The sequence below is a fragment of the Schistocerca americana genome, chromosome 2 (assembly GCF_021461395.2).
Source record: "Schistocerca americana isolate TAMUIC-IGC-003095 chromosome 2, iqSchAmer2.1, whole genome shotgun sequence".
Taxonomy (NCBI): Eukaryota; Metazoa; Arthropoda; class Insecta; order Orthoptera; family Acrididae; genus Schistocerca; species Schistocerca americana.
Window position 1 is genome coordinate 490491755 of NC_060120.1, and position 18545 is coordinate 490510299.

Genomic DNA, 18545 nt, shown 5'->3' on the forward strand with positions numbered 1-18545 from the left:
GGAGTGAGGGGGAAAAAGAAGGAAGGGAGAGAGGGAAGGTTGGAGGGGAGGTGGAGAACAGGAGCAGGAGGGGGGAGAGGGGGTTATGGGAAGGTGGTGTCAGGAGAGATGGAGAGGAGATCTGAATATTGACACTTTTGTCAGACCAACAGAATGAATAATTCCATACCATTCAAAGATAAAAAAATAATTCTCGTGCTTGAAAATGCTCTTCTCCACATCTCAGTCTTTACACCCAACTTAATACAGTGTTAAAAGAACTTATCCATATAAAAACACCAGACTCTACATGATTTATGGTTCATGTCAAAAGTGCTTTAACAAAATTATACAGCACTGTAAGAGAATACTAATGTTTAATTCTTTTAATGAGCTGTCTGAGTGTCATAAATCCCACTATTCCAATGAGATCAGTGAATCAAGGATATATATCTACATATATACTCTGCAAGCCACCGTACGATGCATGGCAGAGGGTATCATGTACCACTACTTGTCATTTCCTTTTCTGTTCCACTCGCACATACAGCAGGGGAAAAACGACTATCAGCCTCCATATGCGCCCTAATTTCTCGTGTCATATCTTTGTGGTTCTTAAGCGCAAAGTATGTTGGCAGCAGTAGAATCGTTCAGCCGTCAGCTTCAAATGCCGGTTCTCTAAATTTTATTGTTTAATTACTTATTAAATATTTACTAACAATCTCAATATGTAGCACAATTAATTTTTACTTTTTATGTGCCACACTTTTCAATGTCTAATATTGTTTTGATGCAGTTCTGTGCCAGATTATTTAACATAATTGGAAAATTGAAGTCAGGGGAGACAGTTGGAAAATTTCTTCCATAATTTATACTAGACATGTAGGCACTCATGACGATTTGCAAAGCTGAAAACTTATTTTGTGGAGCCAATAATTTCCAGATCAAACTACATTCCAGCAGTTTTCTAAATATGGCCACACACACACACACACACACACACACACACACAGACACAGTATAAAACATACTTTTACTGAAAGATAAATCACAATATAAGAAGCGAAGTTATTTTCTCCTTAAAAGTTCTGTATATTATGCAACTATTCTACACTGTATTTTACATATTTATATATGACACTGCCATATTTACAATGTTTGGGCACTAAAGAATATATGGCACAATAAATGCTGAACATGGCACATAAGATTCGAGATTTTTTTTTTACATCTCAGGATGTAAAATAACATGTTGCAGTCTAACACTTTAACATGCTAAATTCTCTATTTCTGACTTGTTAATCATTCTAGTACTGCAGCAAAATACAGTCAATAAGTATTGGTTTCAAATATCAACCAAGAACAATGTGTTGGGGTACTTTTATTCTCTGGCATACTAACATATATTTGTTTCATCTTTTTGTGATATTGCTAAAACAGGACATACTGCATTCTCACAATATAAGAACAAACAGAACTGAAAGTAGACAAACGTTACCAGGTCAGTTTAGTTCTACTAGGCCACACAGATGAATGAAAAGCGGATTTGCAGAAAATAAATTACATGTATTTAATGGAGCCAAACATAAATTTTTTTAATGAATACTGGTGCCTACTAGTGGCACATAATCCTTTCCAGCCCATAAATAAAATTTCAGTTTCAATATAACCAAACACAGCACTCATATACAAACTTTTTTAATTCCAAAAGACACAAAAATAAATGGATGTTCTTGCACCTGGTGATATTCACATGACATTGCAGATTCAGAACCCACAAGATATCCCACAGAATGTCGCATAGTAGACTAATTTAACAAGAATTTCATAATTTTCCTTTTGCTACTTTGGTAACTGTGTCAAAAAATTAAGAACTCTGAGAACTGTATATTAGATAGATTAAAATATTATGTTCACACACACAATGAGGATTTTTTTGGAAATATTTGCACACAGTGTAACAAAATTCAGTTTGCTAAACAGAGACTGGAAGCCTTGAGTTATCTGTATTTATGAACTGCAGAAACCAATGGAAGGATGAACACAGTTGATGGGCAGTATTTAATAAGTACTTACATGCAGTAAGTATTAACTAAATACAGAGAGAGAGAGAGAGAGAGAGAGAGAGAGAGAGAGAGAGAGAGAGAGAGAGAGAGAATCTTGCTTTTTACATTTAGACAGCATACTTAAATGGGGTACAAGTCAATTTCCTAGATTCAGGTTAAGTCATCATGTTCACAACTGCAAATATACAGATCTCAAGCAACATGGATGTACAGAATAGGAAAGAGCCAAAGTATAATACCTTTAAAAGAATAAATGAAACAGAAATAGTTAAGTGCCTGAGAAGAGTGTGATGTATTAAATGCTGTATGCTGCATCACAAGTGGCCAAGTTATGTTTGGTATTACCGATTTTATTGGATCAAACATAATAGCTAACATAAAAATTTTATAAATATATATTTTTAAATACAGTTGCCTAGTTTTCAAAACAATGAGAAACTGTTTTCTTGACATCTTTGAAACTGCACACAGGTCCTTGTAAGGGGGCAAAAAAGAATGGATCAGCAGTTGTTAGTGTGCAGAAATTTTTCTTTTACTGCTACATAAAAAAAAGTTTGTGTACAAACTTTCACAGACAGACATTAAATCTAAACTCAATGCATCAAAACTGACTATAACGCCAGCATAAAAAGCGTCACTGAAAAAGACTTACATTAAAGAGTACACTGAACTACACAATGATAAATACTAATTACATATTTAAAGATACTTAAAAACACAAGTCATACGAAATATTTTAATACATAGGAGAAATGAGGTATTTCCACTTTTCGAAGAGGATTATTACAAATAATACAGCAACTGCTACCAGGAAAGCTACAGTTTTTAATCTGTTTGCACAGGAAACAACAAAAAATAATCTCTGAAGCTTTCCTGGTATAGCAGATACCCCTCTCATTGGCAAGATACATAGAAAAATCTTTCAGTCAAAAAATGCACTACAGAACTTTTAATTCCTATAGTGAAACACGAAACCCCAATGAACTGGTTTTTGTGTCTTCAGCATATTCGTCTGGCACAGTTCAAGTGACAGACAAAAAGGTTTCAACGAACTGAAGTGCTGGGAAGCTGTGCAGACTAGAAAATGGGAAAAGAAATGCAGTTTAAGGCAAGTCTGGATTAGCTAGGGTTCTTTTCCCCAACTTGAGCCATGATCTGGTCACTTTTGCTTGGGTCAGGTGTTCTCTCCTCTTGCATTGGTTCATCATTAATGGAGGCTGCAGGACGTCCTGGTGATGGGCTGTCAACAGGCCGGAATGAGAAGCCAGGAGAGTCAGCACTAGATAATGATTCTGGAGTGCCCACTGAACTCAAGGAACCTGGTAATGGACTTGAGGAAGCATCCATTCTGCAAAATAAAGTTTACTTGAGAAAAATGCCCCACTAAAATTATATGCTAGGCTTATTAAGATTGTTGTACTCATTGCCATGCACTAAAGTTACACAATCATCTAACATAATTATTGTCAATAGCAAACAAGCTAAAAATGTTATGATAAGAGCACTTAATTTGGTTACAATATAAGAATGGTACTGGGGACTGCCTAACTAAAGAAATTATTAATGAAAGAAGTAAACAAACATTTAAGTTAAACAGGAAGTGGAATATGAACGACTTTCACTACTGGGACAAGAATAGCAGAAACAGCACTGGTATTGACCAGCAATTGTTGCAAAAACTTAGAAAACCTGGTTTCACAACCATTATACCAGATGTTTCACATTATAAGTATGTGTTATACCTCTATCCTAACTGTGATGGTAGGAAGGAAAAAAGTGTAGTGGCAGGCAATAGGGAACTATAATCCAAACAATTAAAGGAATAATACAACTACAGATGATGATAGCTGCATGAGATTTGTTTTGTATCTTACTTTTGTATAATATCCACCTGCAGTTAAGTGTGGGTTAGGGGGAACTCAAACTTTTAGTCAGTCAGCATCTTTATCATAGACCTTGTGCTTTCAGATTCTTGTATTCTTTGAATGTGCAATGCATTTTTACCATTTACTTCAATTTCATGAAATTTCTGATATGAGAAGTATCTTTTTCTGCAATGTGTTGTCTTAATGTTCAAAACTCTCCTGAGAACGACCAAGTTTACTGCTCAAGTATTAAATTTATTCTCCACAAGCCAATATATTTGGTGTATAGGGTACATATTGCATCAGTATAATTTTACCACCTTTCTTTTTCATTTCCTAAGCCCAAACTCATAAGTTTACTGTCATTTGTTTGAACATGTCCACTCAAATTACATGATGCTTTATTTTTGAATAAGCTATCCCAAATCAGAGCCTACCAAATCAAATGACAACAACTGGTGTGGTAGCTAAGGATTTCACATTTGGCAATGATGTAGTGTTGTCACAATCTATACTCACCACAGGAACAACAAACTTAATTTTTAAAGTTCATTTCACTAATTCATAATTATTTAATTTAAAATTTATTACTGTCACTCAATCAGTTCCTGTCACAATAAGCAGATCACATACTGTCCTAGAATAACAGTTTGCTGATGTGTGAGAAATGAAATACTTGAAAGCATAATTCGAAAAAAAAAAAAAAAAAAAAAAAAAAAAAAAACATTTAAAAATTATTTAATGTCAAAATATGTATTTTCATAAACATAAACTTACTAATGTTACTAGAACTTTGGTAAGACTAAAATGAGTAAGGAAGAATTTTTGCATCAAAGCTAACACAAATTGTACACTATCTGCTGCAGATGAAGACCAATCAAGAGGAGCAAAACATGTATAAAATTTTATTTACTCAACAGTACTATGAAAATGACAGACTGCTGTTCATCACATAGAGAAGATGCCGAGACACAGACATATACAATGAACAGACTGTTACTATTAAACATGTAAGGTTTCGAACAAACAGTCCTCCTTTGGGAATAGATGAGTTGGGCAACAACTGCTGGAGACCCTGGACTCTCTCTCTCTCTCTCTCTCTCTCTCTCTCTCTCTCTCTCTCTCTCTCTCTCTCTGTGTGTGTGTGTGTGTGTGTGTGTGTGTGTGTATACAGACGCATGTGCACGTTTTCCATTTCCAAAGAACTTTTTGTCTGAAAGCTTAAATATTTGGCAGTCCTTTCTTTGTACTTGTCTATGACTCAATGCCTCCTCCATGCAGTGAGTAGTAATAGATCCTTTTCACAATATTGTTGTTATTCCAGCCTGGACTTCCCATCATTTAATTTTATTTACTCATATTTTAAATCTCAATTTTTTTTTTAAGTTGTAAACAAGTCTATTTGTATACATTTTTTTAAACTCTTCAGAACTACTGCATTATTACTGCAGCTGTAATAACTTCTAGGCAGAAATCAGAAATAATGAACAGTCACAAAAAATGAAGCAATTAATAAAGAAATACATATTACACAACAAGTACCTGTATATGTTATAAATTCTTTGTCTAGCATTAAAATTAATCAATAAATTCACTAAAATACAGAGGTGGCAGAAAACCAAAAGTTTTCACTCCAGCAATGCTTAACTGTTGGAATTATTACCTGTTATTCTGAGTCATTAGAAGACCAGCTCTCTCAGTTCCATAGTAACTGGGCCTTTTGGCTGGTGGAGGAACATAGGGATCAACCTTTTCATCCTCTATTTCACATTTGCGTTTCACAGAGCCCAGTGAACTAGCTCGAACAGTATTAGGACTTAAGCTTCTCCTGCAAAAAATACTCTTATTTTAGAGTCTCATAGCACACACAAACTAAGAAATAATTCAGGAGCAAATAATACATGGCTGATGAGCAAATCTAATAAAATACAACAGATGAACAAGACAGACAAAATGAAATAGCACAAACAACTGAGTGGAGATGCAGTCTTGTCGAACTATGTCATTGTCCCTCAGGTTACTTACCGTATTTACTCGAGTCTAAGCCGCACTTGACTCTAAGACGCACCTGAAAAATGAGACTTGAAATCATGGAAAAAAAATGTTCCTGAATCTAAGCCGCACCTGAAATTTGAGACTCGAAATTCAAGGGTAGAGAAAAGTTTTAGACCGCACCTCCAAATCGAAGCAAAGTTGGTCCATTGTAGCATGAGACACAATTTAGATTGAAAGGATGAAGATACAGCTACAGTAGTTTGGTTCGAGTCGTAAGCTTAACAGTTAAGATTTACCAAGTAGCCATTGCTATGTGTCAGGCACTCCGTCCGTATTTATATGGGTACCCTTCCTTTTTCACGTGCTTCGTCTAGTTTGAATCGATTGCTTATTTTGCTTTGATCTGATAAGTGCCGTTCTCTTTGTTATAGGTGTTTATGCCACTCTAAGCTCAAAATGCATTATTGTACTGTGTCATGCATTGTTTGTCGCATTCTGATAATGAGTGTTTATGACCTGTAGCCCCTCGCGGCATGGCTTGCTTTTGTGCATGCTACTGCCGCTTACAATAAAAAAAAGAAAGGAATGTTCTCATAAGCGAAACAAAAGCAATAGACTGCTATTCGTTGTTACTTACACTGCTGCTCTCTTCGATAATGATAAACAAGAACCGAATGATAGACTGCGTATGAGAGGAGATGTTCTGAACAAGAGTTTAAGCGAACATTTTTCTCCGTTTGAAAATCTTTGCAGATGCCTCTTTAGCACATTACATTCTGCACAGAAATTAGAGACATTTTAGATTTAAAAATATAGTCAGTTGCTGTGCTTCATTTCTGACTGTATCACTATTCAGCATAGGAATAATACGAATTTAAACATGAGATGATATGTATATTCTTCCATGTTTGCTGTTGTGTTACTCTAGTTTCGTAGTTTATTAGGCAGACAGGATTTAAATGAGATAGCAGCAAACACAAAAGAATACACGGCATAATGTTTACATTCTTCTACCTTCTCTTTTAATTTATTTGCTAATGCAGAGGTTTTGGTGCCAGTATTTATCTTCGTGCCTGCAAAGCATCCCTGTGTAGCGCTACATATATTCGACGGCAGAAGTTAGTTGTGGCGGCACCTACCAACATTTTTCAGAACTTCCACTTGATTCTAAGCCGCAGGCGGTTTTGTGGTTTACAAAAACCAGAAAAAAAGTGCGGCTTACATTCGAGTAAATGCGGTAATTGGCTCGGACTACCATTCTAACTGTGCAGAAGTGAATATGTTTAATCACATAACTACAGTGTTAGAAAGGAGAGAGATTTGGTAATTTTTTTTGTAAATATTTCGAAGAAATACTTGGTTGCCAGGGGCAACTCAAGAATCAACATTGGAACTTACAAGTGGGTACACATTGCGTAGTGCCCAAAAAGCCATCTAACGAAAACAAGTTAATAATATTCTAGATAACAAAAAAGATAATAAGAAATTTTCACAACCACAAGACAAATAATCACGGTTGTCTACACTGAGACAAGCACTGTGGTCATTACTCAAAAACCACACATGTGCATATCAATTATGAAATGGAGGAGTTTGTGGAGGGTTTGGCATGGAAGATTAATGACAGGATAGTAGCAGGCAGACCAAATGGCATCAGTCAGCTTAATGTGATGATTATGGGGGCATAAGTTTTCATGGCACATCACTTCAGCAGCACATCGCCAGAGCAGCAGCCGCCTGCCACAGTTGCTCAACATGATGCACCAGCTTTACCTGTGCAGTAAACAGCAGTGTTCACAGTTCACATTCTACACATTGAGTGAGCTGCGATTTTGTCGGTTTAGCACTTTTTATTTTATTTTATTTTATTGTTGTGCATGCGGGAACTTACAGGATTAGTCACCAACATTTGTGAGTGAAGAAACTCAGTGAACATCGAGTTTAAATAATGAGTTTGGAGTTAGTAGTGTATGTATGTGTGGACTAGTAAAATGGTAGCAGGTAGGTTATTTGTGGAACAGAACAGTGAGGTTATGTAGGAAAACAGTAAATCATTTAACAAGAAATTAGAAGAAATGCTAAGGAATTTAAAGGGAGCCCTTCAAGCCAAATTAAACTTTAATATAAATACAGCCCTTAAAGTACATGGGAATGATATTAAAGTAGAATTGAATTTAAGTATTGACGAAAAAATTAGAGGAAGCTATTAAAGCACAAGATGAAAGTAGTAAGAAATTTGAAGATAACCTTAATGGAAAATTAGAAGATGAGCTTAATCCAAAATTAGAAGGTACAATCATGGTTAAAGAGGATGCTACTTTTAAAAAAGCTAGAAGAAAGTATCAACCAAAAGTCAGAGGCTACCACTACCGAGTTGGAAGCAATTAAATTGCAGGCAGAAGTGTTTAAAGAAGAGTCAATATCGATAGTTAACATACATGAAAATAAGGAATGAATTACATAATGAAGTCATAACAAAGTACAAACCGTAGACAACCAAATCTCAGGTTCACTGGAGCAGGTCGAAATGTTAGAGCAGAGAAAATTATTAAATGAAATTCTGAGTACCCAAGCAATATCGACTGGTTTGGAAGAGACATTACAGAAGCTTGTAAAACAAGAAGTACTTGATACAGTTGAATCTATTAGTACTAAATCCAATTATTTGGGACATGCTGTAGATCACAGAAAGGAAACGCCGAAATTGTGGGACGCCTTAGAAATTGTAAAAACGGAATTTAGAACTAATGAGACTAATGATAATGTTGGTGTCTCTTGTGAGTTTTTTGAGGGTATTCAAATGGGAAACAGAATACATTTTTCCAAACAGTTTAAAAAGTTCACACCAGATGGGGACGTGGATCCGGTACATTTTGAAGGATGTTCTCTAGATCATCATCAAAAAGATGGGAGGACTCCAGGAAGACAGATTTTACACTTAGTTATTTAGTTGGTGATTCAGCAGAATTGGCGAATGCCCATTCTGAAGATTTCAAGTCCTGGGAGGATTTTCAGGAAAGTTTTAAGAGGAAATATTGGCCTCCCAGCAAACAAGGCCTGTTACTACTGGATTTAGTTGACCCAAAGCATTAAAATAGTTCTTGGAGTAGCTATAAAAGGTACCTGGAGCGGTATCTGATGAGACTGAAATATTTAGATAACCCATTAGAGGAACCACACTTGGTAAGGGTGTTAATAAGTCAACTGCCACATTACATAGGTAAAAAAATTTGGGATAGAGGCTGGACAACTGTGGATGATTTACTCAGGGATAATAAGTCAACAAGGAACACAATGAAAATGTTCGTAATTCTAATCAAAACAAGAGCGACAAAGATGACAGATGGTTTTCAAATTCATTTGCAAAGAACAGAGAAATGACTGTTGCATCAACGACAGATGTAATAATCCGAGTACAACTATCAATAATAATATACAGTCAGAGGTATTACTACCCACTCCTAATAATAATGTGGATAATAATGCGGGACATATGTCGGAGTTAATAAATATGTAATAATAGGCAGTTATCTGGTAATTATAACAGAAAACATAAAATTCCTGGGTTGAGGGCCAAAATCCAGAATGTGACCAATCCATAGTTGGCCCTAAAATACATAACTTAGTGGCCAGTGCAAAACACAATTCCAATAACGAATGGTTACTAGGGGAGGAGGAAGGGGAAACCATGAGTATCCTCACAAAACCTATTGTGCTAGGAGAAGGCAGATATATACATTGATTCACTGATATCAGAAGAATTATTACACAATATAAAACAGAAACAATTAGATCCTACACTACCAGTTACTGGAGTGTGTACTACTGTAGGTATTACCAAAATAAAAAATAAATAAATTAAGTCTGAGATAAGAGTCTCATAAAATTGGTATGGTTTCAATGTATTCAGTCTTTATTGGATGTCTCAAATATTAATTTAGGAGTATACTCTTGGGAATAGACTGGCTGCTAAAATACAAAGGGATTTTAGATTTTCATACAGCTAGTCTGTCATATGAAGTTGGTGCTACGTGTATATTAAACTCCTCCAAAATAAGCCATGAAGTAGTTACATGTAATACGGTCATACAGATGTTAGTCACAAAAGCAAAAGTACTAAGCGAGGAAGAATCAAATACACTGGCAAAAAACCTGATTGATGATATATATATTAAAGCTTACAAATCTAAGATGTTAATGGACGATCAGAAAGTGGCAGTGTGTCGTACTCTATCAAATTACACATCTGTGTTCTCCAATAAGTCAGAAGTTACAGGAGATTACATTTCTCCCTTTGATATCAAGACTAACAACCCATTCTTTTGCAAACCTTATACTGTGCCTTTAAGATTTGTAGTACAGGATGACATTAACAAACTGGTTGATAATCAGGTGGCTGAACGGACTACAGGCATGTACAACCCATTAAAAGTGGTTAAAAAGCCACAGGAGGTGACTGTTTAGTTTCAGACACCCATACACTTAATAAACACACAGAAGTGGAAGGGGATAAACCTGTAAGTATCAGTGAACTGTTAGCCAAATTAGAGCAGACCCAGTATTGTAGTTCAAAGGATTTACTGACTGTAAGGAAGCTCCAAAAAAAAAAAAAAAAAAGAGACATCTTTCTCATTTGATGGAAAATCTTACCAATTTGGCATCTTATCTTTTGATTTGAATATCTCTGTGCCAGTCTTTATTCACGCTCTGGATCAAGTGTTAGGATGAGGATTACAATAAGAGCTACTCATAGAAGTTAATGATGCTCTGCTGGTGTCAAAAACATGGGAAGAATATTGTACACTATTAACTAAAACCATAAGAAAGTTTTATGAAAAAGGTATTACAATCAAACTAGGGAAAAACTTAAGTTTTTGGGACATTTTGGGGGGAGGGAGGGAGGGGGGGTAAATGGTATAAAGCCAGATTTCGATGGGGTAAGAGTTGTAAAAGATTGTCTAGAACCACAGAATGCTAGGCAATTACATTCATTCCTAGGATTACAAGGGTTTTATCATTGTTATAGACATGGACAAATTATGAATGACCCCCACTTAATAAGTTTGTTGAAACAGAAAGCAAAATGGATATGGAATGATGGCACAACAGAAGTATTTGGTAATATCAAGCAGACACTTGTGAAACCACCTATTTTGAAGCATCCTGAGATACATGAACCTTTCAAATTAGACACAGATGCCTGAGAATATGGTACAGTCACGGAATTATCCCAAGGAAAAAGGGACCTGGAAATAGGGAAGCACAGAACAATTGCTTTCACAAGTAATAGTTTAAGTAAACACGAGATGAATTACACAGCTACAGAGAAGAAACTGCTTGCTATTGTTTGGAGCATAAAGAAATTGCAGGCATTGATTTGGGGCTCGAAAGTAGTTAAACATACTGATCATCAAGCATTAGCCTTTCTCATGGAGAGCATACTACTATATTATCACACGATGAGGTGGGTTGTCTTTTTACAGCAATTTCCACTAGAGATAAACTATATAAAAGTATCAGAGAACCAAGTTTCCGATGTATTATCTAGGCTACCATTAGGTAAGAACAATATGAAATGTACAACGGGCCCTGGGATGATATTCGAAATTAATTTCTTAGGTATTAGCTTTGGCAATGATGAGGTATGCAACTTAGCTCTCAAGATCATGCAAGAAATAAAAGATGATGACTACTTCAGTGAGAAATGATGATGAGGTCCCATACTCCGAGGAGCATAGGGGACGATGCAGGAGACCCGCACTGCCGTACTAGGCAAGGTCCTAGTGGAGGTGGTTTGCCATTGCCTTCCTCGGACCATAATGGGGATGAATGATGATGATGATGATGATGATGAAGATGACACAACACCACCCAGTCATCACGAGGCAGGACAACTCCCTGACCCCGCCGGGAATCGAACACAGGACCCCATGCGTGGGAAGCAAGAACGCTACCGCAAGACCACGAGCTGCGGACTCAGTGAGAAATATCAAAAGTGTAAAAATGGTTCCCTGATGCCATCAGAACAACTTTCATGGACAATAAAAAAAAATGATATTTTATTTTGGAAATTTACGTGCTCCATGTTGGATATTATGCATGTCTCAGTATGCTGAGGACAAATTAATATGAATCATACACAAACGTTATGGACATTTTGGAACACATAAATGCACACAACATGTGAATAAATTTTATTATTTTAAAATTGTTTTCAAAAAGTAATTAAACTATTGCAGAGTTTTATTATATGTCAAAAGGTCAAAGAATATAATAATGGTATAAAATACATGCCGTATCCCATGGTATCTAAAAGATTACAGGATCTTATTGCAGCAGATTTTTGGCCAACTACCTACGGGTAGAGGGTATGTGACTTATATTTTTGTGCTGGTAGTGTACGGGTGGAAATATGTAATGCTTTATCCAATCAAGCAAGCTAATACAACCACAGTAATCTATTGTTTAAATAACTATTGATGATGGACCACAGCTTACCAGCTACAATTTTAAAGTTTTTGGCAAGGAAAGGAGTATATAACGTAACCATATCAAACTATCACTTGCACTCTAATGCGTGAGAGACAGTAATGAAAGAGTTTGGCTGATTATGTACAACATACTGATCCCACAAACATACCACATGGGCATAGACGATACCAGAATTCCATGTCACATTGAATGAGTTAACCCATATCTGCACTGAGTTATCACCGATAGAGATAATGAATAAGAGATTTATAGGAGAGCCATTATTAAAATTGTTTAGATACCCCCCTTCAGAGGAAGAAGAGGCAGCAGTAATAGACATTAAGATAAGAAGCAAGTTATGAATAAGTCCAGCGCATACTTTGCAAGTTCAACAATACAACAGATGTACCTATATTCAGTGTACATAGCTTTGTTTTTGTAAAAGATGTTCATCATAGTTGAAACATAAAGAAAGAGACTAGAAAGTTCTTTCCACAGTATTGCAGACCTTTTAAGGTGGTGGGATTATTATGTCTAAAGGCACTGTTCCTGGCAGATCCAGATACAGGCCAGGGAAAGGGACTATACAATGTTAATATGATTAAGAAATGTGAACCACCAGGAGAATTTGCACACTTCACAAATTTAGCAGAATAACACCCATTGGAAATCAGAGTTAATGGCTTTTGTATTTCTTCTTTAATTTCTCTAAAAGCATTCCTTACCCCTACACTATTCTATATCATATACCTCTTACTATTCTACCTTATTAAATAACTAAACTGCATCCTTGTTTGTGAAAGCAAGAAAGCATTAAAAGTTGCTATGTGGATAACTGTAAGTACCATAATTTTGAAAGTCTTAATAGCAGGTAGTATGTTTCTTACAGAAAGAGATACATTCTTTAGCAAAAGAGGAAATTCATGTGTGACAATATGACTTGGACAAATGGACATAGTTTTGTGACATACACATATTGTGTATGGGGTCAGTACACTGCTTTAAGGCATGTCACACATTGTGGGGGAAGATAATGGAGGAAAGCCCGTGTCTGCAGCCCAACATTCTAAAATACAATGTGCTAATGCGAGTGTAATGAGCACAAGATAGTAGTGCCGTCTAGAGAGAAATTGATCAATTTATAGTGCAGATGCATAATCAATAAAACAAGATTGTTTCATCAGTTTTAAATAGAGAGTAGGACTTCCACATGGAACGGTAGTAGTGGACGTGAAAATTAGGCAGTATTCAAGTAACATAATGTTCAATCAGTGTGAGAAGACAAATGATAGTTAATCACCCGGATACATAATGTGATATAGGTGTTTTATAAAATAAGTGACAATGGAGAAAAGAAAATACTTATGTTGACTACCCTGGCAGGTTTTGTCGTCAATATAAAATCCAGAGATGGCAATTTCAGTCATTGCTTTATTATTTCTTGAGGTATTTTTAGTGATAAATTGAGCTGTATGTGTTGGCTTGGATAATTTTAAATACATACATAGTAGCAGACCTAAAGTATCCTGAGAAATGGAAATGAACATGGGATTATCGTAACCCAAAGTAATATGCTAACACCGATGTGTTTCCGGAAAGCACGAAACGTAGGTAAAAGCAGTTTTGTATATGGAGTATGGTGCAGTATGCTTTAAAATTGCGGTAAAGACAAGCCATAACTGAAGATCTTTCCTGTCATGGTGAAAAATGATACTGAGATACTGTGTGGACAGATTTTGTATGGTGAAGTGTACCCTGCTTTAGGTTAGTTGGAGTAGAAATGAGCAGGCAGACCTACAGAGAGGCTGTCCTATGCCTGTGGACAGGTGCATTCAAGAAAGAAACATCCTGTGCTGCGTCTTGTGAGGAGAAGTCTGGGGACAGGTATACCAAGTAGGGGGGGGCTTAGTCATTTGGTTAGCTGAATCTACCTACTAGAGACATCTTCCATGCTAACTCTTCGAGACCAAAGAAAATAATCATGCATAAACTTATAAAGAAAACATTATTTTCATTAAGGATAAATTAAATGGATAACAAATTGTAATATGATATCAGATATGTTATACTGAATTGTAAAGAGTTTTGCATGGCATCAAAGAGTGCATTACAGGAGTTTTGCATGGCATCTTCTGTCTCTGTGAGTGAATATGTAGTGTTGTAATATGGCTTATTCATGAGAATGACCTATGTTCCACTGAAGACACTCATGCTGGCGAAAGATGGCCATATCTCTCATATACATTTTATGTAGTGGGGACAATCCACAGTGCGCTCCTCAATCGATATGCAGATGACGTGTATGCAGTGACATAAAATAACAAGGGCAAGGTGCGGCATGGTGAGTGCAGTAGCACTTGATGGATGTGGACATGTATACCTTGGTGATACCCCTTGAAGGTGTCCTGGACACCTTCAAAGACAACAGATACACACTCAAGACAAATGAAGATTGTAATTCTTAGACCTCAAGTCAAAATATTGATCAATGTGTTGGAACAACACAGAAGATTATTGTTGAAGATGTGTTCATCATTCGGTAGTTGGACATAGTGAGACACACTCTTACAGCATCACCCTGCCTGGATATGATGGCAACAGGAATAAGTTCACACACAGCTGCAGTACGGAGTAGCCGAACCATGAGAACAAATCTATAAGGTGGAAGAGCGACAACAACAACAACAACAACAACAAAGGTAACTTTGACAACATCGCACTGACAAATCTGTCACGCATTACTCCCTATTCATTGTTTTATAGCTAAGCCGCCAAACACACATGGGAGCAACTTTTCTCCGAGATGGGTCTGGAGTCACTGGAGTTAACCTATCTTGTCCCATTGGTAATCCCAATGAGCAAATAAACTGATTTGGTTTCTTATTTTAAACCCGAGCCTCATATATTAATTACAAGCCTACACTGCTTTCCAGTACTGAATACACCCCCTAGGGCATATACAAACTAGTGTCAGGAATATGATACTGAATTCACCCTGTTTTTACATTTAAGGTGTCACGTATAAATTACTAAGCCATGAATGGATGCATGAAACAGTTGTAGAGGGCTTCATGCTGCAACACAACAGATGAGTGTTTGGCACATACAGTCTGGCCTGCCGGCCAGCAGGTATGATGACCCAGCACCACCCTGATGGGGAGTGCCACTGTTGTGTCAATGCCCAACACCGTCACACCATTCATCTAGCAACAAATGTAAGTTGCGAGCTTCACTTTTAGGGAAAAGATGCCGCCGAGCTACTATGCTGCAAGAAATGTCACTGAGAGCAAGCAAGACTGGATCAATTCTGGGTAGAGAATGAAGACCTGCAAAAGCACCTAAATGAAACATTAGTAAATTTAACACTGCAAAGCAGCACTGTGCTTGTAGCAAACCCTTCTTCTCCATTTCCGGAGTTCCTACAGCCGGTTACATCTAAGCCTGTAACAGATGCTGCAAACGGTTTGCTGGTTCCTACCTTCGAAGGTAAACCAGGTGAAAATGTTCACATTTTCATATAAAATTTAATAGATGTAGGGAAACTGTCCATACGTAGTGATGAAGTTCTGAGAAGAGTTGCTAACCTTAAGTTGCAAGGAGAGGCATGTGGTTATGCAAATTCCATGGAAGGGCTCAGAAATACCACAGCATTTCATGTCCTTGCTAAAGGACTAGGGGGTGGCCATAGATGTAAGCACAGTGAAAACTACAGAGAAAGTTCCACCCTATGCCAAAATTCTGGAGAAAATTTAGAGCACTTTGCTGACACAATAACAGCGGTGTCATGTCGTACATTTGTATTAATGGTCAGTAATGAAAGAAAAGAGGTACTACTCAGTGAATCAGGAGCTTGCTGTGTAGACCTATTTGTTTGCAGGACTGATCTGCACGTAGGTGCTGAGGTGAGAGTGCTTCACCAGGCACACTAAGGGAGGCCATATGACTTTTGTTTCTACACTTCTGGAAATTGAAATAAGAACACCGTGAATTCATTGTCCCAGGAAGGGGAAACTTTATTGACACATTCCTGGGGTCAGATACATCACATGATCACACTGACAGAACCACAGGCACATAGACACAGGCAACAGAGCATGCACAATGTCGGCACTAGTACAGTGTATATCCACCTTTCGCAGCAATGCAGGCTGCTATTCTCCCATGGAGACGATCGTAGAGATGCTGGATGTAGTCCTGCGGAACGGCTTGCCATGCCATTTCCACCTGGCGCCTCAGTTGGACCAGCGTTCGTGCTGGACGTGCAGACCGCGTGAGACGACGCTTCATCCAGTCCCAAACATGCTCAATGGGGGACAGATCCGGAGATCTTGCTGGCCAGGGTAGTTGACTTACACCTTCTAGAGCACGTTGGGTGGCACGGGATACATGCGGACGTGCATTGTCCTGTTGGAACAGCAAGTTCCCTTGCCGGTCTAGGAATGGTAGAACGATGGGTTCAATGACGGTTTGGATGTACCGTGCACTATTCAGTGTCCCCTCAACGATCACCAGTGGTGTACGGCCAGTGTAGGAGATCGCTCCCCACACCATGATGCCGGGTGTTGGCCCTGTGTGCCTCGGTCGTATGCAGTCCTGATTGTGGCGCTCACCTGCACGGCGCCAAACACGCATACGACCATCATTGGCACCAAGGCAGAAGCGACTCTCATCGCTGAAGACGACACGTCTCCATTCGTCCCTCCATTCACGCCTGTCGCGACACCACTGGAGGCGGGCTCCACGATGTTGGGGCGTGAGCGGAAGACGGCCTAACGGTGTGCGGGACCGTAGCCCAGCTTCATGGAGACGGTTGCGAATGGTCCTCGCCGATACCCCAGGAGCAACAGTGTCCCTAATTTGCTGGGAAGTGGCGGTGCGGTCCCCTACGGCACTGCGTAGGATCCTACGGTCTTGGCGTGCATCCGTGCGTCGCTGCGGTCCGGTCCCAGGTCGACGGGCACGTGCACCTTCCGCCGACCACTGGCGACAACATCGATGTACTGTGGAGACCTCACGCCCCACGTGTTGGGCAATTCGGCGGTACGTCCACCCGGCCTCCCGCATGCCCACTATACGCCCTCGCTGAAAGTCCGTCAACTGCACATACGGTTCACGTCCACGCTGTCGCGGCATGCTACCAGTGTTAAAGACTGCGATGGAGCTACCTTTATCATTGATACAGATGCACAGTAAGTGTTTTGTTTGTTACATCTACTTGCGGTCTTGAATTAAAATCACTGCATTGTAGACTAACTGGATTGGGCAAAAAGGTAACCTACTCAGCAGTTTCAGAAATTGTGGGACTGGAAACGGACAGAAGGAAGTACAAGTCCACATTTGAAGTGGTCTGGAAGCATAACTGCAATTTTGATGCCATTTTAGGCAATGATATCCTGCACCATTTTCTAGGCATAGTTAACTTTTAAACACATGAGCTCCAAATTGTGGGAAATTTCCACCATTCTAGCAGTGTTCTCACTATAAGAATGAATGACTATGTTCTGAGAACCCACTAAATAGTGTACCAGAGCAATGAAGTTAAACAAAATCTAGAAAATATCATATGGTACAGGGAAAATTGTAGGTCAAGAAATATTTGTTAAGATGAAGTATTTACTTACAAGGGAACCTCCCCATCGCACCCCCCTCAGATTTAGTTATACGTTGGCACAGTGGATAGGCCTTGAAAAACTGAACACAGATCAATCGAGAAAACAGGAAGAAGTTGTGTGGAACTATGAGAAAAATAAGCAACATATACAAACTGAGTAGTCCATGCGCAGGATATGCAACATCAACGAGAATGTGAGCTCAGGAGCGCTGTGGTCCCGTGGTTAGCGTGAACACCTGCGGAATGAGAGGTCCTTGGCTCAAGTCTACCCTCGAACGAAAACTTTAATTTTTTGTTTTCAGACAATTATCAAAGTTCAGGCAGTCACACACAATCAACTTCGCTCTCCAAAATTCCAGGACATGTTCAGATTTGCTAGGACATATGCAGGATTTGACGGTCTACACACGGAAAAATTTGAAAACGTTAAAAACATATGTTTTGATAGAGGACAGGCAAAACTGTGGGACTGTGAAACTGTTGCATTCATTTGTTGCAGTTTATGTGACAAACTCTTATGTTTTCATCACTTTTTTGGAAGTGATTATCACATCCACA

At 38.2% G+C, this 18545-nt stretch overlaps 1 protein-coding gene across 2 annotated transcripts in view; it reads right to left on the minus strand.

Moving 5' to 3' along the window:
* Positions 1–1524: 1524 nt before the first annotated feature.
* Positions 1525–18545, minus strand: part of LOC124594833 (P2R1A-PPP2R2A-interacting phosphatase regulator 1) — a 61774-nt gene continuing 44753 nt past the window's right edge. For both annotated transcript variants that reach the window (XM_047133281.1, XM_047133280.1), the window contains exons 5-6: positions 5574–5738; positions 1525–3393 (exon numbers count right to left, since the gene is read on the minus strand). In XM_047133281.1, the coding sequence (XP_046989237.1) occupies positions 3165–3393; positions 5574–5738 (394 nt within the window). In that variant the 3' untranslated portion in view covers positions 1525–3164. The remainder of the gene's footprint in view (positions 3394–5573; positions 5739–18545) is intronic.